The sequence below is a fragment of the Gastrolobium bilobum genome, unplaced genomic scaffold (genome assembly GCF_033153095.1).
Source record: "Gastrolobium bilobum isolate Gb01-03AN ecotype WA unplaced genomic scaffold, APGP_CSIRO_Gbil_v1 utg1608, whole genome shotgun sequence".
NCBI lineage: Eukaryota > Viridiplantae > Streptophyta > Magnoliopsida > Fabales > Fabaceae > Gastrolobium > Gastrolobium bilobum.
In genome coordinates, this window is record NW_026898739.1 from 213,469 (window position 1) to 239,407 (window position 25,939).

The following is a 25,939-nucleotide window of genomic DNA, read 5'->3' on the forward strand; positions in this document are numbered from 1 at the left end:
TTTAAATTTCAATAAAAACTCTTCTGTTTCAGTTTTTACTAAATTAATGCCAGCCACTCACTTTCCATCCTTAGAGAGAGAGAGAGAGTATGACCCATTTTCCCTCTAAATAAAGCAAAGGGTCCACAAAAACAGTAGTATCCAGCTGGTGTTTTCAAATTTTGAAATTTCAAAAAACTCTGAAACTCTCTTTCCTATTTCATTTTACAATATTTACAGCTCACATTTCACTAAAAACCAATAAAAATCAAATAAAATAAAATAAAATCCAAACCCCTCTCATTCAAAATCCAACCGTTGCAACAAAAAGTCACCAACTTTTCTATAAAAAAGAACTCTCTCCACCTTATCGTCCCCACCCAAAACAAAAACCCTTTACGACTCATTTCCTTGTTCTTATTATTTCTTCTTCTGTGCGGCATTTCTTCAAACACCTTCAAGATGCGTGAGATCCTTCACATTCAGGGTGGCCAATGTGGCAACCAGATCGGTGCTAAGTTCTGGGAAGTGGTCTGTGCTGAGCATGGCATCGATCCAACCGGAAGGTACGGTGGTGACTCCGAGCTTCAGCTCGAGAGGATCAATGTCTATTATAATGAAGCCAGTTGTGGCCGGTTCGTGCCACGTGCTGTTCTCATGGACCTTGAACCGGGCACCATGGACAGTGTCCGGTCTGGACCGTACGGCCAGATCTTCAGACCGGACAACTTCGTTTTCGGTCAGTCCGGTGCTGGGAACAACTGGGCTAAAGGTCACTACACAGAAGGCGCTGAACTCATCGATTCTGTGCTTGATGTTGTTCGTAAGGAAGCTGAGAACTGCGATTGCTTGCAGGGTATGCTTTTTCATTTCTCATGAAAGGTTGAAACTTTTGTATGTTTGATTCTGGTACTGATTTGCTTATTTGTGTTTTTTTTTTAATTGTAAAGTGAGAAGTTCGTGTGTTTTTGAAGTGTTTTGATGGTGATTTGATATTGTATGGGTATTTTTTAGCTGAAGGTTGAAACTTTTGTGTGTTCTTATGGCTGATTTTGAATTGGGTATGTGAAATGTCGAAGTTGTTTTATTTGAGGGTTTTGGTGGGTGATCTTGACACGGGTATCTGTTTTCTTTACCAAAGGTGAAAACTTTCGTGTGTTTTATCACTGATCTTGACATGGGTATCTGTACTTTGAAGGGTTTTGTGGGTGGTTTTGAGATGTATGTGTTTTTTCTTTCGTAAAAGGTGCTAACTTTGAGTGTGTTTTGTGGATGATTTTGCAATGGGGTGGCTTATTTATTATTTATTTATTGTGCAGGTTTCCAGGTGTGCCATTCTCTTGGTGGAGGAACTGGGTCTGGAATGGGTACCCTGTTGATTTCGAAGATCAGGGAAGAATACCCAGATAGGATGATGCTTACTTTCTCAGTTTTTCCCTCTCCCAAGGTTTCTGATACTGTGGTCGAACCCTACAATGCTACTCTCTCTGTTCACCAGCTTGTTGAAAATGCAGATGAATGTATGGTGCTTGACAATGAAGCATTGTACGATATTTGCTTCCGTACCTTGAAGCTCACCACCCCAAGCTGTAAGCTTTTCAAAACCCCATTTTTAACCCTTGTTTTAATCTATCAGAATTTTAACTTTGTTGATTTTCTTTGGTGCAGTTGGTGATCTAAACCATTTGATATCAGCAACCATGTCTGGTGTCACATGTTGTTTGAGGTTCCCTGGTCAACTGAACTCTGATCTGCGAAAACTTGCAGTGAATCTCATTCCCTTCCCTCGCCTTCACTTTTTCATGGTGGGGTTTGCTCCTTTAACCTCACGTGGTTCTCAGCAGTACAGGGCTCTGAGTGTGCCAGAGCTCACACAGCAAATGTGGGATGCAAAGAACATGATGTGTGCTGCTGACCCTAGGCATGGACGATACCTCACTGCTTCTGCAATGTTCAGAGGCAAGATGAGCACAAAGGAGGTTGATGAACAAATGATCAATGTTCAGAACAAGAACTCCTCCTACTTTGTTGAATGGATTCCAAACAATGTCAAATCCACTGTTTGTGACATTCCTCCAACAGGGTTGAAGATGGCCTCAACATTTATTGGAAACTCAACATCAATTCAGGAAATGTTCCGAAGGGTGAGTGAGCAATTCACTGCTATGTTCAGGAGAAAGGCTTTCTTGCATTGGTACACTGGTGAAGGCATGGATGAGATGGAATTTACTGAGGCTGAAAGCAACATGAATGACTTGGTTTCAGAATATCAACAGTATCAAGATGCCACTGCTGATGAGGAAGAATATGAAGAGGAAGAAGAGGAAGATTATCAGCAACATGACATGTGATTTTAATCTTTGCTTTATTGCGGTGGCTTTAGGTAAAGATGAATAACATGATGCAACTTCCTGTTGCCGGTTCATTGTCTCTGTGTAGGGGATAGTTCTGTTCCGGCTAGCACTAGTTTTTTATTACCATTCTATAAAATTTTCAGTTGTTTTTATTTCTATTTCTGTGTACCCTGTTGGTAGGGAAGAAAGACAATATTATTTAAGCAACTGTTATTTTGAAGCATCAATCTTCGATAAAAAAACCTAGTCTGTTTGTTGATATTATTTTTAACACTTAGCAATCTGATGCTACATATAGATCGCACCTAATGCAGAAGAGGAGAGCATTGCATACTCATGAAATTTTTTCTATGAAACAAAGCTCGAATGGAGATTGCTGGAATGGAGATCGTTGTTGAATACTTGTTAGGTATAACTTGTTTATGTAGCATTAATGCGGCAAAAAAATTAAAATAATGTTATTTAATTAAATAATTACGCATTTATTGCAGTTTTGGGAAAAATTACGGATCTATTGCACATTGTGACGCTCCCCTTTTTGGGCGTCACATGTGACGCCTCATTGAGACGTCTCACCCTAGGGGAAGACGCCCAAATGGGACGTCTCTTGTGTGGCGTTGACACGTGTCACTTTCTTTTCCAATAAAAATTAATTTAATCATAAAACTTCTAAATGCCATAATTTTTGACTCCACATATATTTTATTCCACATAACTTTCTGAGATCTACGCAATGACATCTCATTTGATATATTTTATTTCTCACAATAGTTTTTCAAATTATATGTATATTTGAGTTTAAATCAAAAATCAAATCTTTATTTTGTTTTCCTTATTAATAATAATTGTTACTTTTAATTTAAATCACACGTCAAATCTTGATTTGTTTTTTTTTTTTCGAGTTACTCAACCCTAATTATCTCTTTGAGACGAGTTGGCTCCCTCCGGTATTCCCACGAGCTTCGACTCTTTGAACCGGCTATGGGACTAATCCGGAGTGCGGGGGAACGGAACCAGTGATGGCTAAAGGTTCAGCCCCCTCCCCAAGAATGCATTCAGCGGGAATCAAACACATATCCAACCCCACTAACTCAGCGCCAAGTTACCAACTGAGCTGCACCCATTGGGTAAATCTTGATTTGTTTTTTGTATTAAATCACAAACGCAGAACTCAGAGGCTTCTGAGTTAAAAAATGTGACACGTGTCAACACGTGTCAAAACGTAACACATCAACAATCATGTCTAAGTTGTGTTTCAATCAAGAAGAAATCACGCCTAATTTAGGTAATTTTATTTTTGAAAAACATTCATGAGAAATAAAATATATCAAATGAGATGTCATTGCGTAGATCTCGAAAAGTTATGTGGAATCAAAAAAGAATTACCTGATTTGGATACTCGAGTCAAAAGTTATGGCCTTTAGAAGTTTTATGATTAAATTAATTTTTTTTTGGAAAAAAAAGTGACACGTCTCAACGCCACACGAGAGACGCCCCATTTGGGCGTCTTCCCCTAAGGTGAGACGCCTCAACGAGGCGTCACATGTGACGCCCAAATGAGGCGTCATAGTGTACAATAGATCCGTAATTTTTTCTAAAACTGCAATAAATACGTAATTATTTAATTAAATAATATTATTTTAATTTTTTTGCCGCATTAATGCAGAAGAGGAGCACATTGCATCCTCATGAAATTTTTTCTATCAAACAAAGCTCGAATGTTGTAATGGAAATCGTTGTTTAATATTGTTAGGTATAACTTGTTTATGTTGCATTTAATCAAAATCGTTGGAGAGACAGTTTTCATGGAGAATTGGTGTGTGCTTTAATTATATTTTTTTTTGTGGCAAGATAAATGATTGAGTATGTATAAATAATTTTTAAATTACAAGATTACGTTATCAAAAATTCAAATTTGTCTATACTTAAGAAAAATAAATCTACACGCACTACGTCTTTCCATTCACACTCTCCTCATAAGGATGTTAAAATGTGTTCGTGTTAAGGTCTGACTTATAAGTCATAATTTTCAATTTGAACACGATCTATTTTTATTCACTAAGGGGAGGGCTTTAAACAGCTCTTAAATGATTTTTAAAATTGAGGTTTGAAACTAATTGGGTATGTGTAAATTCTTATGATCTTATTCATCGTGCAGGAATCAAGAGAGAAGAAAGATTGGAAAATTTGTATATTGAAGAATGAGCTTCAGTACATTGAAGGAGAAGCATTTATACTAAACTAAATGCAGTAGCTAATAGCCTGACTAACTAACTGAATAATCTAACAACTTATGGACTAAGAGATTAAGTCATTGAGTTATAGTGGGCCGAGCCTCGTTAGAATCATCAAGCCCAATAGGATTTGAGTATGGTAACACCCCCCCACAAGCTTGGGCTGGGTTGTGAACATCATAAAGACCAAGCTTGGCATGCAGCGTGTGAAAAGGAGAAGGCAATAGATCCTTAGTGAAAATGTCAGCTATTTGATCAGCAGTGGAGATAGAAAGAAGATGGATGAGGCCAGTTTGGATCTTCTCACGGGTAATATGGCAGTCAAGTTCGATGTGCTTCGAACGCTCGTGAAAAACCGGGTTGTGAGAAAGGTAGATGGCAGAATTGTTGTCGCAGAAAACAGGAATTGGCTTCTCTCTGGGGATGCAGAAATCGTGAAGGAGAAAAGAGAGCCACTGGATTTCACATGTAATGGCTGCCAAGGCTCAATATTCAGCTTCCGTGGCGAGAAACGGTGCTTTGCTTCTTCGATCGCCAACAGATGAGTGAAGAACCCAAAAAGATACAGAGACCAGTAATCGATCGACGTGTGTCAGGGCAGCAAGCCCAATCAGCATCTGCAAAGCCACTGAGCTGCATCAAGGAATCAGTAGGATAAAAAAGGCCTTGAGCTGGTGAAGCCTTAAGATATCTGAGGACTCGATGAGCAGCTTCAAGATGCATATCAGTTAGAGCAGATAAAAATTGACTGAGTTGATGGACAGTGAAACTGATATCCGGACGAGTAGTTGTGAGATACAATAATCTCCCAACAAGTCGACGATAGGCAGAAACATCAGGTAGAGGCTGGCCTAAATCACGCTTAAGTCGAAGTGAAGGATCCATAGGAGTAGTAGCAGCCTTGCAAGCCAAAAGACCAGAATCAGAAAGCAACTCTAGAGTGTACTATCGTTGATTGAGTATGATGCCTGATGAGGATCGAGAGATTTCTAGCCCCAAAAAGAATCTAAGTTTGCCAAGGTCCTTGATTCTGAATTTCATATCCAAAAAGTATTTAACTCTCTAAATCTCAGTCATATCATCACCAGCAAGAATGATATCATCAACGTATATGAGGAGAGCTGTGAAGGAATTTTCCTGCTTTCGTGTGAAGAGGGAGAAATCAGCTTGGGATTGGCAATAGCCAAGAGACAGCAAGGCAGTTGAGAGCTTAGAGTACCATAGCCTGCTAGCTTGCTTGAGCCCATAGATGGACTTGTGAAGCTTGCAAACCATAGAGGAATTTGAAGAAGGAATGCCCGATGGAATGGCCATATAGACTTCCTCACGTAAATCACCACGGAGGAAGGCGTTGTTGAAATCAAGCTGTTCCAGAAACCAATGATTGACCGAAGCAAGAGAAAGTAACAAACGTACTGTAGTGAGCTTCGCAACTGGGCTGAAAGTGTCAAGGTAATCAAGACCTTCTGTTTGAGTGTAGCCTTTTGCTACAAGTCGAGCCTTATACCTTTCAATGGACCCATCAGCATTGAATTTGATCTTGTATACCCATTTACTGCCAATGGTGTTCTTGCCAGGAGGGAGAGGCACAAGACTCCAAGTATTATTTTGTTCAAGAGTTGAAATTTCAGCCTGCATTGCCTTACGCCAACAGTCATGCTTGGAAGCTTGTGTATAGGTAGTTGGTTCTTTGTGTGTGGAAATATTGCAGCAGGAAATTTTGTATGAGGTAGAACATTTTTCATAAGATAAAACAGAAGAAAGAGGGTGAGGGATAAGGGAAGGAATAATACCTGAATGATTCGGATGAGATGATGTAGCTGATAAGTTACAGTGATAATCCTGCAAGTATGAGGGATGTCTGCTCATTCTATTGGACCTTCTGGTGGGAACAGGAGCAGCTGGGAAGATTGGGTCAGAAACAGAAGTAGTTGGTACATTAGGATCAGAAGCAAGGGCAGCTGGTATGATAGAGGCATGAGCCTCATTAGGTGAAGTAGTAACTGGTTGATGTGGGATAGAAGCTTGAGTGGGATAAACTGGTTGATCAATGGGAAATGAAATGAAAGTAGTGTCATGTGTGGCTGGTTGTGCTGAGACAGAATCAGAGACAAGAGGAGTAGTTAATGAAAGAGGTTGAGAGTCAAATGGAAAAACAGTTTCAAAAAATTTGACATTTCTGTAAATAAAATTTTTTCGAGTGTTAAGGTCAAGAAGAATGTACCCTTTGACACCTTCCTGATATCCCAAAAACACAGTTTTGTGAGCCCTTGAGGAAAATTTCGTTCTGTGAGAAAGAAGGGTGGATGCATATGATAAACAACCAAAAACTTTAAGATGTAGCAAAGTAGGGGTTTTGTCATACAAAATGTCATAAGGGGTAAGGTTATTGAGTAAGGGAGTAGTGGTTCTATTGATGATGTGAATTGCATGAGTTATTGCATAGGACCAAAAGGGTAAAGGCAGTTTGGATTGAAAGATGAGAACCCTGGCCACATTTAGGATATGTTGGTGTTTTCTTTCAATCAAACCATTTTGTTGGGGGTTTTCCACACAACTCCTTTGATGAAGTATACCTTTATCTTGATAAAAAGAAGGCATTGCAAATTCAACACCATTATCAGAACGAATACACTTGACAGTGATATGAAATTGAGTTTGGACCATGGAGATGAAACCTTTTAAAGATTGTCTGACATCAGCTTTGGATTTTATTAATAAAGCCCAAGTGAATCGTGAAAAATCCTCAACAATGGTGAGGAAATACCTATGACCATGAACAGAAGGGATGGAATAAGGTCCCCAAATGTCTACATGAATTAATTGAAAAATAGAAGTGGATTTGGTATTACTAATGGGGTAAGGTAATTTGTGTTGTTTTGCAAATTGACAAGTATCACATGGAGATATGTCCTGAGTAGAAAGAAAGGGAAATTTTATTGCCATTTGTTTCAAAGTATGTAAAGATACATGACCTATTCTATGATGCCATAACATGGAGGCATCAGTATTATTTGCAGAATGAGGAAAAACAGTATAAGCAGACTTGGTTGAACTGCTGTGAGTATTGGTACATGCAGTAGGAAAGGAACTTGTAGACAACATCACATATAACCCATCAGTTTGATCAGCTGAACCAATCATCACATTGGTATGCATCTGTTTGATAAAGCAATAAGAATCACGAAAAATTAGGTAGCAAGAATTGGTTTTAATTAATTTGGTAACCGAGACCAAATTAACATGAAAGGAAGGGACAAATAGAACATCAAGTAATGTTAAAGTAGGAGAGAAAATAACAGTACCAGCAGAATGTGCAATAGTGTGGGAGCCATCAGGTAAAGTAATGGAAATAGGATTGATTTGGGATAACTTCGAAAAATGTGATAAGGAACTACTAATGTGGTCAGTGGCTCCTGTGTCTAGGAGCCATCTGGAGGAGAATGTACCTGACATGTTGGAGGTGTTGGCATTCATGGCAGTGGTGTGAACCAAATTCGTGGAACTGATGGGAGTGGCTTCATTGGCAGGGTCCAAATGCAAGCCTTGAATCAAATTCTGATACTCCTCTTGAGAAATAGTAATCTGTCCATCCTGATTATCAGCACCTTCTGTGTGATCAGCATTGTCTTGAGATGCAAAATTGGCTTTGGGGGTTTCTGAATTTAAAACCAGGAGGAAAACCATGCTTTTGGTAATAAGTGTCAATAGTGTGGTTGGGCTTTCCACAGTAAGTATACAGTTTACTTGGAACACGACCCTTATTGAAAAATGCAAGAGGATTATGACCCCTGCCTCGGCCAAAATAGGTGCGATGCTGATTATCTGAGAAGCTGTTAAAAGCTTTGGGCTCACTGTTGTCATCAACCAAAAAATTACTGTGCATTTGTCTTTCTTGTTGGACTATCAAAGAAAAGACTCGAATTAAACTTGGAAAAGGATCCATCATCATAACTTGGGAACGCACATGAGCATATTGCTCATTCAGGCCTTTGAGAAACCTAACCACCTGATCACGAACTCGATAGGTCCTCATCAAGGTATAACCACCACACAGACACGGATTGGCACAACCACACACAGGGAGAGGCTGGAGATTATCAAGCTCATCCCACATCATCTTCATTTGAGTGTAATACTCAGTGACAGATCTATCACCTTGTTGCATGCGATACATATCTTCCTGTAAATCTGAGATGCGGAAGATATCAGAGTTAGAGAATCTACCTCGAAGATCAGCCCATGCATCATTGGCTCGATCTATCCAAAGAATGGATTTGGCAATGGAGCTGTTTATGGACCGATGAATCCATGATAGGACAATAATGTTGCAACGTTGCCATGCATGAAAAGAAGGATCAAGATCTGGTGGTGGTGGAAGTGTGCCATCAATGAAACCAATCTTGTTCTTGCTCAAGAGAGCCATGGTCATAGATCTGGACCAAGAGTGATAATTCCTCTCATCAAGAGGAGGTGAAACAAGTACTAAACCAGGATTTTCACTCGGATGCAAAAAGAAAGGATTTCCAGGATTTGTATAGAAATCAGGAAAGACATTGTTCGGATTCGCCATGAAAGAAAAATCCAAAAGAAAAGAAGAAAATAGAACAAAGAAGGGAATTCTGATAGGAAAAAAAGAAAAGAAAGGAAATCAGAGATGCAAACAGCAAAAAGAGCGGAAAAAATCTGATACCATCTTATGATCTTGAATTCATCATGCAGGAATCAAGAGAGAAGAAAGATTGGAAAATTTGTATATTGAATAATGAGCTTCAGTACATTGAAGGAGAAGCATTTATACTAAACTAATTGCAGTAGCTAATAGCCTAACTAACTAACTGAATAATCTAACAACTTATGGACTAAGAGATTAAGTCATTAAGTTATAGTGGGCCGAGCCTCATTAGGATCATCAAGCCCAATAGGATTTGAGTCTGGTAACATAAATAACTTTTAAATTACAAGATTACGTTATCGAAAATTCAAATTTGTCTGTACTTCAGGAAAATAAATCTACACGCACTACCATTCACACCCTCCTTATAAGGATGTTAAAATGTGTTGGCAGGTTGCAATAGTGTCGTATCAAAGTTTGACTTGTAAGTCATATTTTTTCAATTTGAACACGACCTATTTTTGAGTCTTACAGGCTTACTTGTAAAAATTAAAAATTTAATTTTTCAAAAATATTAAAAAAGAAAAAATTAAATAAAATATGCGGGTTGATCAACCCGCAATAGGTTGTGTCAAAATTACCAATTTTAATTTTAATTTTTTTTGAGACAAAAAAATTCTTTTCAATTGACACAGATCAACTCGTAACACAATTAATTTTTGTCATTTATTCAAATTTGTACACGACGTGTTTTATTTTCAGGTCGACATAATGCGTATTTTAACATATCGTGTTTCAAATCGACCCGTGGGTCACAATACGTTTTGCCACCTACTCTTGAATTTGATCAACCCATAGATAGATGGCGAAACCGATAGTTAAATGTTGTTATTGTTTTTTTATTGGTAATCAATGTTTATTGTTCTCATTCTATGTATGGCATTCTCTATTTTAAATATTCAAGATCCCTCACAATATCAAAAAGCTATTTTGATTATGTATACATAAAAAGTAAAGTATTTTTAGGGAATGACATTTTGATAACTCCTATCCTACAATGTTTTTTTTTTATCTGATTAGATGGAAAGAAAGCCAAAAAAAGTTGTAGGTTCATTGTATATTTTACATAAATTTTTATTTTTTATTCATGAAATTAAACTAAATAGCAAAATATCGATTTTTATTCTTTAAATTATAACAAACATGGTGAATGACAACTCTTTAACTTTTTTTTTTTTTTTTTTCTATTGTATTTAATTAATTCTTTCTATTTTACTTGATGGTCCCAAACAATTTATAATTTGAGCCAATTTTTTTTGGGTAAACATTTGAGCCAATTAATATACACTGATTGTGGTTATCATCATACAATAAAATCAATATTCAGCTGTACCGCAAAAAAAAAAAAAAACTATGTTGGCAACCTCATACAGTTCATTAATAACTTCAATTTGGGCATGTTTTAGAGAAAGTAATCAAAATCTTTAATGCAGAGTAGGATCTCAATCTCAATTTATCAACAATAAACAACGTAACAAAAGCCAAATAGATAGTTTTCTACCAGATTACTACTACTACTACTATAACAGATCAAAACCTAAATACAAAAAACACTAAATTTACAAACACAAGCTTCAAACCAGTTCCCTCATGAAGAAGATCTACTTCTTACCATCTTCCATAGATTTATCTATAACGATTTTGACTTTCCTATATTCAACATCTACAGGTTGCATAACACACTCAACTGGCACCACTGCACGTCTATTGCCAAAGATGGTCCACAAGTAGAGCACAATAAATGCTGTTAATGCTCCACATCCTGTACCAAATATCATGGCAGCAAGAACTCTTAAAAAGCAATCACTCCTTGGCTTATTAACCTTTGGGGTTTCAATGTTTTTAACAAGGGCCTTTGGATCCAGAGGCTCTGAATGCATAGAATGTGGAAAATGCCTTAGAACAAAGCTCCATGAATAGAGAAAGCATTCTTGAGAAGCATTCCCCTTCAAAGGACTAAATCCCACAAACATTTTTTCCTCCTTCAACACATTTGATAAGTTAATTGAGTGCCAGAGCAATGGATCAAAAGGCTTTGAATTACCATGTTGACTCAATCTGACTTCTATGCGCCTTGAACTTGCTTCATAATCAATCCAAGCATGCAACTTTTCTCCACTTGTTAGAGCAAAATTGATAGAGGAGGTGTTGCTTAATATTTTAGCATGAACTGAATTACCCAAATTCAAGGCCACATTACAACTAGTAGAAACCCCATTTCTACCATCCCTTGAAGCACTAAACTTAACACCAAGAACTTCAAAATTTCTATTCTTCAATCCAAAAGGAACCCCAGATGAACTTTTATGAAAAACATCACCTTCAGAACCATTTGGAATCATAACAAAAGCCAAACCACCCCCATTATCCAAGGAGATTGAGAATGCAAAGTAAGTTGAAAATGATACTAATTGCCTTGGTTTACCTTCAAAAAGCTTGATGGGTTTCTTGTACATGACTCTCCCAGCAGCTGAACTCCCAGAACCAGAGAAATGAATCCCAGACCCACCACCATTGACAACCTTTGCATTACCATAAAGGGCCACACTGGACTTAAATTTTAGATCTTTTTCAAAATCAGCAAAAGAGAACAATGAGGTTGTTTCAAAAGCTAGGGTTTTGAGGAATAGAATGATGAAAGTTAAGGCCTTGAAGTAATGGGAAGTGGTAAATGCTGCCATAATTGAAGTGGGTGTTTTGAGATGAATCTTGTTTTAGTCTCACACTAGGGTTGGTGGGTTGATCCCATTGGCTTCAAAGGTTGAATCTTTGTTTAGGGTCTGAGTAAAAGAAAGCAGAGGAAGCAAGTAAAGTATATTGGGGAAGTTGGGTTGGAGGTTGTGAAAATTAAATAGGTTTTACTGGTTTCTGCAACTTTGGTGGTTGCCTTTTTCTCAGTGGCAGATGACCAAGGGAATATAATAAAGGCAATTTTTTATTTGGTTGTCCCAAAAATATTCTCCTCCTCTTGAAATATTCCTTATGAAATCAAATTGAAATATTCTCAACCATGGATAAATGATAACTTTAATTAAATTTTGACTTTTTTAATAAATTTTGGTTCCATTATGGTCCACTTCATTGATTGTAAATGAGCTAATTTTAGGTTTTAGTGTCATGTGATTATAAAACCTACTTTGCTAGCTAGCTAATGTGTATAACATTATAACTATACTTGGTTATTTAACTTTTCATTCCGTGTAATACACAGACAGGATCTAAAACGCAAAGGAAAAAAAAAATTATCATTTCAATGGACATAACTATGTGTATTTCAAGTAAAACAATTGTATTTTAATATATATTTATTGATTTGTTGATGTGAATTATGAAGGGAGAAAATATAAAAGACCAACAAATATACATTAAAATATTATTGTTTTATTTAAAATGACATAAACTGTGTCTTTTAAAATAATAAATTATTTTTCAAAAATAATAATAATTGATTTTAAATAACTTCACATAACACATATTTATATATGAATAATGCTTGTTTCATGGCTCTTAAATTTCATATTTCTTTAAAGTACCATGAGATAAGAAAATCAAATTGTAGGAGTTTAGAAATAAATGAGGTTGGGTCAGGTTCACTAATGTGAAAATTCACAAATCCGAACCTAAATCAATACTATTAAAATTAACTAAACTAACTAAAATATTTGTCATTGGATTTGAGAGTTCACAAATTTATGTAAACTCATGAGCATTCCTATTTAACTCTATTGATTTGTGAAAGTGACTTTAAGTTTCAATAAAATGATTATAATCTCAAAAAACAAAAGGCAACATAAAGTTCCAAGCCCAACATAGAAGTTTTAATTTCTTCGTAGTTTTAATTCTTTAATTTATATTTTTAAATTCGCTTGAATTTAAAATAATAGAAGAAAAAGAAAAACATAGTGTTGAGAGAGAGTGATTCCACTTATGCGAAAAGGGGCTCATATCGAAATGCATTATCTCGTGTGCTCCTCCCATTGCACTCCACGAGGCACTTTCACGTTTTGCAAAAGACACGGAGAAAGTGGGGATGAGTCATGCTTGTGCCTCGCGTCCACTTTGGCATGGGCGAAGCTCTCGCTTAAAACTAATCTCTACGTGCTTTCTTGTCTTGTTCCTTAACCCAACATAAGGAATTGTATTCTTCAATTTTGAAATTTCACATCAAGATACGAACAAAGTCTGGATTCCTTAAATATGTTCATAAGATTTGATTTCTTGTTATATGTATGGAAAATACTTTATTGATTGAGGTAAAATTCATTTTGATAATCTCTACATCTCAAAATGATTAATCTTGAGCTCTCAGATCAGAAAATATCTTGAAGAAATTAAAAAAAATTTCAAATCAGATTAAGTCAAATTTTTGGGTTTATTTAATGGGGTTCAATTATATATATATTTTTTGGTAAACTAAGTTCAATTATATTTTATCAACAACAAAAAAGATTTCGATATAAAATTTCACATGACCCTTTTAAATAAAATTTTAATATAAGAGATTCATTGACATTCCTTAACTCATAACGTGCCATTCTTCAAGTTATAGGTGGATGATTTTTATTTTATTTTATTTCTCAAGCTAAAAATATTTGCATATATTTTTTTTGTGATTAGTCATGCATTTTTTTAGTTATTGGGTTAGAGATTAGTTGGTGTGCAAACAAGTTGCAAACACTCTTAAAATGCACACTCTTAAATTACAAGTTGCTTGTAAAATTTAATTTTTTTGTATTCGCATACACATGACTAAGACAAATTACATTAACTTGTGAAAGATTAAAAATATAATTCAATGTGCTTTACATTATATAAGATAATGTGTTATTAAATTATTATATTGAGTTTGTTTTTAAGAAATTAACAATTCCTTGGAAACTTAAAAATTTTAGATAATGAGGGAACATATGAATACATAATAATATAAGAACTTTACACTAGCAACAAATTAAAATCAAACTCTTAAAACTGTCCACACTTATTTATCAAAAGAAGAGGAAATACATTAATTACTTGACTTTTGTTTCCTCCCTGTCTTCAAGACTTTCAGATTTGGTCTCAACCGATCAGGGTGTTGTTTCTCTTTCACACATGTTTGCATCAAACGTCAAATAAAAGCAACGAGTACACATATATATGGGTTTCACGTAGGGCCAGGGCTTTGTGTGTTGCAGCATCATTGTCCATAATGATATTTAAATAAGTAAATTACTGCATACCAAATAATCTGATTTGCAATTTAATCGTAATTGGTGTGGTTGATGAACTGGGTGGAATCCTACTGATAACATTCAATGTACGCTTGATAGACGAAAAATAAAATACCATTGTATACAGAAAGATTTTTATAAGTTATTTAGTTTAATTGTACAGGCTCCCATAGCAATAACATATTTTGGTTCTGATATTTGTTGATATAATCAAACTAAAGAGGAGACCATTTTTATGGTTACAGTTCCCGTTGTTAAAATAAGGTCTGTCTGCCTAGGACTAGATTGTGGCACCAGTCCATAACAATCAAAGTCGAATCATGATCTATTGATGCTCTTTGTTTATCTGTATACACATATAATAGTATGATTCATTAAAATAAAAAGTTTTTCACTAGATCTTGATCATTAATCTATTTTATTATGAGTGAAAATTTGTAACACGATCCACTGACATGACACAAGAAATTTGTGTTTGAGTCGACCCATTTTTAAATTAATTGGTATTATATTCGTGTTGGCAAAAATTAACACTAAAAAAATTGTATCATGTTATTTGTTAATCTTCAAACACACGAAATTAACTTGTGTTAATCTTCTTATATATTATTCATGTCGTATTAATAGCTTCAACACGACATAGGTAAAAACAACATTTATTGTATAGGTTAATTGTATCTTATATGTCGTGTCAATCTGCATAGTAAGTAACACACTTTGAAATTGACAAGTTACTCATATTATGTAAGTCATGTCAATTTGTATAATAAGTGACACAATTTGAGATTTACATGTCATTTGTTTCGTATCGTGTCAACTCACACAGTATGTGAATTGTGTTTGTATCAAACGTTTTAATCCATTTTTTAAATTGTATTGTGTCAATCTGAAGTGTCACCCCTACTCACATATTTAATAAATTAGAATGTTAAATATAAAGAAAAACAATTGGAGTGCAATTTATACTAATATATAACTCAGAGCTTAATTAGATATACAATTGATTAAAAAAAATTTATGAGTAAAATGTCACTTTTAATTAAGGGATACTATGTTTTTTGTTATTATTATTATATTTTTAACGTTTAAGTTAAGAAACTAAGCATACCTAATACTTTGTTTAAACTTCAAAGTCAAAATTAAAAACTATTTGAGTAACGTTTTTCTTTCTGTCTGTTTTTAAGTCAATTCTTATAGTGTTTGAGCTCATAATGCTTTCTAGGTGTAGAAGTTAAATGATATTGGTTCAATGTCATGTCATAGTGGTTAACATTCTTACGTTAGTAATAGTTATGGGCAACCTAAGTTACTGTGCACGTTGAACAGTTTGCATCTCTTTCGCTATCAAGTAATAATTTTTTTTTCTTACTTTCTTCACAATAAATATAAACAATAACAAATTAAAAAAAATATCGAAATCGAATAACATCATGACTTTTTCTGGATGCGTTACAGAGTTATTGAAAACATTATTAACAATCAAAATTTCATCCATCATGAAAAATTAACATTCTTAAGAATTTAAGGAAGCTAGATTAACAAGGCAACAAATATAAATAATAGTACTAGACCACCAGCAATGATGATTTGAATGAGAAAGGTACACTCCGATATACATTGCTCATGTGGTTTGCAAAGAGAATGATAAGGATTCAAAAGAATGTTATGAGTTCAAGACAACTTACACTAGTTTGCAATTTTTTTTTGTCTGTGTTAGTGCTAGCCATATGATTGAACTCCCGATGAAATGTCCTGAATTGGTTAAAGGAAAATTCCTTTATATATACACAGTTTCTTGGAGTGTTTTTTTTTTTGGCTATGCTTTTTCTACGCAATTCCCCAAAGCTTTTGTTGTGGACACGAAAACAGGAAAATTGTAATAGCAACTTATTTCCGACTAGTTATACTGGCCAATCTAATGAGTCGGCCATTAAGACCCACCACACTCAAGGGGCTATACTACTTATCTCACTAAAGTGAGATTTATTTTTATTGTGTGAGATTTATTTTTAGTGAAGGATCTTAGAGAATAATATAAATTATTAAAAAGGTCATTATTTAACATCTTAAAATTTTGGGTTGAAGTGATTTACATGATATTAGAGCTTCAGTTATCATAAGATCACGAATTCGATCATAATCGTCCCTACTTGTGGAATTAAATAAGTATAAGTTAAACCAACAAAAAAATTAAGAAAAATGGAATACGTTATAAAAAAATTAATAACTTAGTTCAATATTCAGGAATCACAAATTCGTTAATTAATTAATTTGAAGAATGATTTTTGAATTATTCGATTTACAAGATCAGATCCCATAAAATCATTTAGCGATTCGGGCACATCCACTATATGAGATAAATAAATCGAGATTCTCCAATATCATCCTAAGAATAGCTAGGAAAAGAAGATGTCATTCGTTTGATGAGAAATAAAAAGGGATATCGAAATTTTGATGCAATATCCACGCTTGAAGTCCAAAGGGCTCTTACGTGAGGGGGTATATTAGAAAATAATATCCCACCAACACCATCTGGGGAGGGGCATAAGTACCGTAATCCTTGGACTCGCACCCCAACTCTGAATTAGTCCCATAGACGGCTCAAAGAGTCAAACCGGTGAGGATACCAGGGGGTTCTGATTCGCCTCAAAGAGGTAATTAGGATCAGTTTCAAAAAAATAATAATTTAGAAAATAATATAAACTATTAAAAAAATATTATCTAACACCTTAGTATTTTGAATTGAAATGATTTGAAGAATTTATTTCCCTACATAACACAACTCACACCTTATGTATCATGTGGTGTGAATGTACATGCCTCATACATAGTAGGTTCATAAGGATAAAACATTTATGACTTATTATGAGGGAGTCTTTTCACCTATTTATACCCCTCTTCAAGTATTAAAGAGACATTTTCTATATAATATTTGTAGAGCTATTATGCTGCTGTCCTCACATTCCTCCTTAATTCTTGGGCTTCGTCTGAGACACTATCTTTTGAGCTTTGATCTATTATCTCTATCTCATAAATCATTGTTACATTGATATACTAAGCTCGAAACTGATATAATTCATGGGTTTAATATTTGTCTTTGAAAGGAAGCAATTTATATCTTTTTAGTTTTTTTCTTCGTATCAATTGGAGTCAGTGGCGGAGTCACGTTGGTGCCAACAGATATCTTGGCATTGACTAATTTAGCCACATTTAGCTACGCTTTAAACGTAGCAAATCATGTTTCAAGTTTTTTTTGAAAATTAGCCATGTTTGGTCGTAGCTATATAACTGTGGCACTAACTGAATATTTTGGCACTAGTTTAAATGCCTTGCGGGCTCTGCCACTCACTGAAGTGATTTAAGAGAGAGAAAAAAATAATTTTTTATATTATAACTATGTATTACTCGTAATATATAGTATTAAAAATTAAAATAACACAATTTGTATCCTTTAAAGAGACAAACTTTTTTTTATCATAATTTATAGTTCACAACTATTAAATCTCATGAGCATCAAGGGGATATTTATTTGTATCAATTTCCTCTAATTGATATTCAAGATTTCATTTTAAACACTGCAAACTTAATTTCAGTTAAATGCCCACTTTGCTAACGATTATAATCGAAAGTCAGAAAAATGGAAAATTATAATAAAACGTAACTAGGTAAAATGGAAACTAGAAGAAAATTATATAAAAAATAGGAAAACCATTTTCCTCAAGAGTTGGAAGTCGAAACTTGAAACCATAGTCCAATAATGAAAAAAATCTCCCTCTTCTCTGTCTTCTGGCATTGATATCTTTCTGACAAACTTTGGAGAATGGGGTTTTCCTCTTTGGTTTTTGTATCTTCTTATCCTTCTATCGCCCTTTATGGCGATCTGTCCCTGCTTGCAAACAGTGAAAGGCCACAAACACACTGTGATTGGCAAGAAAGTTGGCCTTACTTGTCCCTTTTTCTTTTGTTATTTCGCTTTCGCAGTGCTTTGTTGCCATTGTGTTTCATCTTCTACAAGAAAAAGTTGATAACGTTTATCATCGTGTTTCATCTTCAACAAGAAAAAGTTAATAAAAAGTACATTCTATTTCGCTGTATAGGTAAATATGTGATTATAGTAGCGTTTACAAACTTGAGTTTGGATAATTTTAATTTTGTAAAATTAACTTTAGTTAAAAGTGAGTTTAAAACAAAGTGATTTGTATTTAGATTCCTTTATTTGAAAAGTAATTTGGAAAAAATATATTGTTTGGGTAATTTTGATCAAGACTTTAAGAAATATAATAATCAAATGATTTAAAATTCATACTTCTTACCCAATATATGCTAGATCTCAGGATTTGAATTATCTAAAGATAAAGAGACTCAAATCCAAAACCAATATATACTTGTTAGGACACTTCGAATTTTGGACACTTAGTTTTTTAAAAATATTCATATTTCTTTATGCAGAGAGAGAAAGAGTGAGAGAGAAAAAAAAAAAAAAAAAAAAAACTGTCTAATAACCCAAAGTCTCTCTTAACATAAAGTAAATTTTGTTTTTTGTTTTTGTTCAAGCAGGAGTTCATGGCCATCCTTGATTTTGGTGCACTGGTTTCAAAAAATAGCCAAACAAATTTTGAAAGACAAAATCATATCAAAATCAAATAATGATATTTTAATGTTTCATTTGATATGAGTAAATTATGTGAGACAATCTTAATCACATATTAACATTGAAAAGAAATGGGAAAAGGAACGCACTATAATAGAATGTGAAGAAAAAACGACTGAAGTTGTCTCATATAACTAGATTATATCAAATGGGATTATGAGAAAATACGGGTCAAACATGGGTTTGGATTTTACAAGTCATACCAAACACATACTAAGCTCTTAATAGTAGAGACGTAGGGGACCAATAAACTAGTTGTGTCCTAGTGAAGGCCATGCTGGCCACCGCTTCCCCCCACTTCCCTGATATAAAAACAACCTAAAAAGCTTCAATTGTAACTTTCTTTTCCTTCTTTTTGGGTCATGACTCAAGTGAACTTTATTAGACGAACCCAACAAGATATAAAGGAACACAGATTAGGACAAAATTAGTCAGAAACAGCTTTTAAAGAAACCCAAAGATGAGCTTCCCTCGTGATTCAGATATCATACACAAACATCATCAATTACATGGATCAACCGGTAATAAATTATTCTACCTTAATCAGTGATATCAAGTTCCAGTCTTTAAAAACACAGTTATATTGAAATTCGATAAGGAGAACTTTTTCTCCATGTAATTTTACCCAACTCAAACCAAATTAGTTGTGTAATCGATGTATATCAAAAGAGTAGGACAAAAGCCATTAGGACTGGTTTAGTGGCGAAGAATTTGAATAATTTATATTAAGTTATGTGTTCAATTTCTATCATTGTATAAAAAATAATAATAATAATAATAGAGTAGGGGCATTCTGCTAACAATTGTAAAACTATGTACACACCACTTAATATACAGTTGTCATAAAAATAATTTTACATATGAGGATTAAATTGAATATTATTATTATTATTATTATTTTTACATAAGAATCAAATTATAAATCAAGGTCACGGGATAAAATGAAATGACGTAGAAAACTAACATTGTTGTCCTTATCCACAGAACAAGTGGATATAAGTTAACTTCTATCAACCAACATTTCAATTATTATTGATTTGACAAAACAGCAGTTTAAAACGATGTATGAAGTGAAGAAGGTTGTCGTACACTTGAGAATATAAGTTACTTTTGAGCATTGGTAATTTGGTATATGAAAATCAACAAATGTACATCACATTGGACAATCCAGTCACTAATTATATATCTTAATTATGTCTGTCATCTCTTAATAGCGACAGTAAACTAAGACATTATAAGTCGTAACAGTTAACACACAAAATTGCTTGGAAATAGCACTTAACCTAAGACATTTAATAGAAAATGTTACTGAGTCTCAGAACTCAGAATAATTTTTTTTGTTTTTTTTTTAAAAAATAATTCAAATATCATGTACAAAATGGATAAGAAAACTGGCATATCATCCTAATCTGTTTTTAGCTGTAGTAGCAGCATAACTCCAAATCATGCTTTTGAACTCAATCATCACTAAGTTCATTCAAGATATCAATCCCTTTTATAGAGCCAGATGGAATGAAGGATTCAACTGTCAAATGTGCAGTAGCAATAGCATAATGCAACTTGCAACTAAAACCCTTCAAAATTTAGGCCTTCAGCATTTAGACATCTCAGATTTCAATTTTGGGAATCAAGCACCAGCAAACAGCTTCTACCAATGTCCAGCTTTTCTTACCAACAGAAAATTCCTTAACTTCCCCATGACTCATAATACATAAGTAAGCTCTAGATAAGAAAGCATTTCATTTTCTTTAAAAAATCAAGCTTAACCCACAAAATGGAAAAAGCCAAAAGAGCATGCAGTGTGCAGCTCTTCAATTTTATTTAATTTTTTTCAATGTCAATGATCCAAAGTTATGTGCGTACCATGTGTATTATGAGTACTGCAGAAAACGTGAAGCATACCATCAAGAGAGAGAACCTACAGTCATCACTTTGTCTCAGGAGCAATTTCACTAACATCTATGTCTATTATGCTCTCTTTCCCAAATAGAGTAAAATGCACTGTGGCCTGCATGAAGAAGGTTAATTTTGAATCAACACAAAAGAGGAAGATAAATATTCAGGTTATTTCTTCACTCATTAATTCACACATTATTTCCAGGCTTCACAGCCATTTAAACTAACATATTGGCATGCCGAAATTTTTTGTCACATAAACTTGTGTATTAGCATTAACATTACCAAAATCTTTATCCCAAACTTGTGTATATCTTATTTTTTTTATTCTTGAACACAAAAGTCTTTATGCCAAATATTCTTGTTAAGGAAGCATCTCACCATTTTGGTTTTGCGATTCAGCTTCTTGAGGGTGCCTGCAAACCCTGAAAATGTTCCAGATAAAACCCGGACGGTGGAACCTGGAACAAACAGTTTATAATTTTTTCTAGCAGAAGTTTTTGTAGCTCCCTTTTTAGGCTTAGAATCAACAATAGCATTTGAAGCATCTGGTTCTAACTCTGCATTGGGAAACCCAGAGTTTAAGACAGCATTTTTCTCTTCTTCCTCAAATGCTTGGTCAGTTTTTTCTTGTTCTTCTTTTGCCTGTCTGAAGACTGCTTCCATATCTGCGACAGATACTGGCCTTGGTTTGTTAATCTGCATCTTTCTGCAAATGCAAAAACAATTGGGAGATTCCAGTTAGGCTGAACAGGGAAAAATATGCATTTTAGACGTTAGATATAAGATGGTTTTAATATCTGAAATCAAAAGCTAGAAAATATGAAAGCTTAAAAGACACCACCCATTTGAAATCTTAGAAAATAAGGCTAGTTAGTAGTTACTCAATTCATCATAATTTAATCAGGTACCCCGTTCTATGTTCTCCTCAGTCCTCAAAGAAAGTATACCTATCAAACTTTCCACTCAGTTGAAAGTATAATTTCAAAAAAATATAATTCAATCATTGATTAATCTGTCATGCAAACCAAGGGAAACAGGATAGAAATTTCACTCAGACGATTGCCTGTCTGAAATTGTTTTCTACATTGAGGTCCGAGCACTTTATTATTACTAATCAATTAAAGACATAAATTAAACTTCTCAAATATCTTTATGCATCTTGCTTTGCACAAGAACCAACTATCCATAAAAAGATTTACAGAAGATAGAGAACAAATTCCTAAGAGGGCAAGCCTAGAGCAGCGGTAAGGTTGCCTCTTGCGACCGGAAGATCACAGATTCAAGTATGAGAAACAATCTCTTCGAAAAAATATAAGGGTAAGGCCACATACAATTGACCCTCACCCCTGCCTCCGAAAGTTGGGAGCCTTGTGCGTAGGGTTTTTGTTTGCCCTTTTAGGCAACAAAATTCTAAATTGCAAAAGACATAACTGCCAGTAATTGGAAACACATTAAACACAAGTGGGCAGTAGGAAGATGCTTACGTGTTTCCAACCTTGGCACCTATAAAGCCTCCAATACCATCATACTCTCTTATGAAGTCATGCAGTTCTTTGTTCAACACACATCTCAAAAAAATACAACCTGGGAACAGAGGCTTTGGTTTAACGGAGTAGGTACCATTCTTCAATCTTCTTTTCACATGGACAGCTGGATAATATACCTAAAACCAAACAATACCGCATCAATAAATAAATAAACAAATAAACAAACATTAAGGTTGCATTTGATGCATGTCGAGAGACAGTATAAATAACATAGTACAATACTAGTGGTTAAATCACAAAATAATTTTTTGTATTGTTAGCTGTTTGATGATCAATGCACAACACCAAAAATTTTGTGACATAAATGGATAGAATAACAAAAAATTCATTATAAGTGGACAATATTTTGTAACCTAGTTTAGTGGGCAACGAAAATTTAGAGATTTGTGCTATCCTTGAGTTGTTTTACTATTTGAACAATCAAAGAAAGTGCAATTTTTTGTGTGCTATGTTATCCCTTATTTCTTTATCTAATCAAACACACCCTATATGAAACATCATTTCTCATTTTTTTTTCCCTCAGATTCTTTTGTTTTTTCATCTCCCCAAGCAGGTGGGGTTGTTTGCTATAAACTCCAATTAACATGGCCATTCTCTAATCCCCATTCAAACAAAGACAGAAACTACAAGCAATTTTCACAAAAAAAAAAAAAAAAACCATTCTTATCCACTAAAATGCAGTCAAATTTGCCACCAAAATTGAGAACCCAAAACTTGATTTTTCAAAGATGAAACGTGAAAAAAAACACAACCTTAAACTCCATCTCGGGGAAGTTCTTAGCCAGTGAACGAGCTAGTAGTTCAGGAACATACTGAGCCTTGATACGCGAAACACGAACGACCCACCATTGAGGACCCAATTTGGCGAGGTTGTTGAGGTCGAGTTCATCCTTCCATGAAGTTTTCTGCTTGTTGGTCTTCTTGATGAGCCTCTCTTCAACCTCTTCCCTCCAATTTGTTGTGCTTTTGCTCTCTCTTCTCTCGTTTTTCAAGCGCCTTCTCTCTCTCGCTGTGAGTTCTTGGGTATCAGTGGATTCCACAGTAGCGGATATTGAGAGCTTGAAGGGTCTGGTTTGAAAGGAGAGAGAAGAAAGAGAGGGTGTAGAGAGTTTGTTGAAGCATAGAGGACTCCATAGCAGGAGCACCCCTTTCATCTTCTTTCTACCACAGTGGATATTATCACACCTCTTGATTCATTTTGTGTTTTTTTTCTAAATTTTTGAAGAATAAATACTGTGTTACCGAAAAAATATATTTGATAAATAGTAATTTATAACTCTAACTTTGTTATATAAAAATTGAATATGTCACGGTATTTAGAAATCATGCTTATGAAATAATAAACATGATTTACGTTTGACTAAATTTTAAGTATTGTTCGTCTTAGATACTCAAATAATTATAAATTTAATTTTGGTGTATTATTAGTATATATTATTATTTATATAATATTTTATATGGGCAATTAATTAAAATCAAACTTAAGAGTTATTTGGAAGCTAATACTAAAATTAAAAACTTAAAAAATAAAATTGAAGCTGGTTGACAATTATATGATTTTTTTTAGTTCAACAGCAACTTTAATACTAAAAGAGTAAATAAATTGTTTGTATAAAATAATTTATACAAGCATAAATATAATTGTAATTTCCAAAATTGATATATAATTACAAATTTCTATATTACTGAGTAAATTTCATATAAACATAAATATATTTAAAAAAAAAAGTAATACTCATCTTTCAATATGTTTAAAATTAAAATAAATTTTTTTACATATTAATAAAGGGAAAAAGGTGTGTCATTTTAAATGACATACTTTACATCCTTTCACTTTCACAAATAGATGGGATCTACATTTTTAAAATTTCCCCTATTCTCTCCCATGACTTATCTCTTTTTCTCAATTAAAATGACACAACTTTGTATCCTTTGAAATAATACACACTTTTTCTATTAATAAATTAATTTATAAATAATATATTTATAAATGTAAAGAAGCTTAAGTTTATAAGTAATGTCAACAATAGAGCTCTTCCGCTTAAAGCATGGATAATATACAATTTTTTTTTTTACCTTATGTTGATCTTAACTTTTTTTTTTTAATTTTTATTAGAAAATCATTTGTCACAAACATGTAATATAATCAATTCAACCTAAAAGTAATGTCCACATTAGTGTTTTTATTGTAAAACACATATTTATTATGAATCCAATAAGAATAATGTTATTTATAACACATAGTGGATTGATTTTAATTCTACGATGTTTCTAATACTATACCCGGTATGTAAAGCTTGAGAGAACTAATGGAAACTGAACAATGCATATAGAGCTGCTAAATGAATTAGGGGTCTTTGGTTTGACTCGTGAGGTCTTGAGCTTGTATATTTAAAATTGGTTGTTGGCACCCGGCTTAAACTTGTATAAAAGCTCGTTTAATAAAAAGGTCTCAGACTCCAATTCAAAAGCTCAGCCATAGAGCCTCTCAGGCTGGCCTAGTATATTATTTTTTATTTTTACTTTATATATTTGTATACTACTTGTAATAGCCCTCTATTTATCCTCAATCCATTTCACACCATTTTGTTGGTTAAATAGACTTTTGAATGATTTTGTTGTATATTATATTGTTTGGATATATATTGAATTTATGAATATTTATGGAATTACTAGTGTTATTTATTGTATATTCTGTTTGGATAAATTTTTGTTGTCTTATTTTTTTAAACAAGCTAAAGCAGGCTTTTATTTTTTTGTAAATAAGTCAGGCCACATGCCAATAATTATAGTTATAACAGGAAACATGATTGGTCTGGCTGACACATTTAAACACAGACTTAGCCTTTTAAGACCAAAGTTTGACTCGTCTCGGCCCGTTAACACCCTTAAATGCATACATTTAGAAACAAGATGAGTACACAAGCGCGTGTCGTAGTAGGAACATGAAATTTAGTTTTGAGTAGTGATTTTAATTTTCATTTAGAAAGAACCTTTAATGTTTCAAGTTTCTCTTAAAACTTGATTTCGATTTTACCTTTGCATTATGTTTTATGAGACATCCTTCCGTTTATTATAAATATAACTTTATTCGGAATAATACATTATTTGATGATTTTTTCTATTGTGATTTACAAAATTACACTAGTTATGATGCTATGCATGTTAACATTGGTATAAACATTGTGTTATGATAAAATATCAGAAATCATGTTAACATTGGTATAAACATTGTGTTATGAATAAAATATCAGAAATCATAATACATTGTAACGATCTGAAATTATTTTCAAAATTAAAAATAAAGAGTCACCACCAATTTTATAAAATTGAAAAAATTGGAAAACCTTTTTCGTTTAGCAAAGTGGTCTTTAAAAATTTAATATCAAG

General features: G+C 33.8%; 3 protein-coding genes across 3 annotated transcripts; 1 reads left to right on the forward strand and 2 right to left on the reverse strand.

The window, feature by feature from the left end:
* Positions 1-339: 339 nt before the first annotated feature.
* LOC133283734 (tubulin beta-9 chain) lies at positions 340-2,550 on the forward strand. Its single transcript, XM_061480639.1, has 3 exons — positions 340-835; positions 1,299-1,568; positions 1,648-2,550. Exons 1-3 carry the CDS (start codon positions 442-444, stop codon positions 2,328-2,330), a joined length of 1,347 nt encoding a protein of 448 aa, XP_061336623.1. The 5' UTR covers positions 340-441; the 3' UTR covers positions 2,331-2,550.
* An 8,053-nt stretch (positions 2,551-10,603) lies between these two features.
* On the reverse strand, positions 10,604-12,133 carry LOC133283744 (lectin-like protein LEC). The gene has a single exon (XM_061480655.1). It carries the CDS (start codon positions 11,921-11,923, stop codon positions 10,844-10,846), a length of 1,080 nt encoding a protein of 359 aa, XP_061336639.1. The 5' UTR covers positions 11,924-12,133; the 3' UTR covers positions 10,604-10,843.
* Positions 12,134-20,346: 8,213 nt separating this feature from the next.
* Positions 20,347-23,734, reverse strand: LOC133283736 (uncharacterized). The gene is made up of 4 exons (XM_061480642.1): positions 23,302-23,734; positions 22,487-22,665; positions 21,381-21,708; positions 20,347-21,111 (listed from the first exon to the last, which is right to left on the reverse strand). The coding sequence occupies exons 1-4, from the start codon at positions 23,701-23,703 to the stop codon at positions 21,031-21,033; spliced, it is 990 nt and encodes a 329-aa protein (XP_061336626.1). The 5' UTR covers positions 23,704-23,734; the 3' UTR covers positions 20,347-21,030.
* Between the last annotated feature and the right edge of the window lie 2,205 nt (positions 23,735-25,939).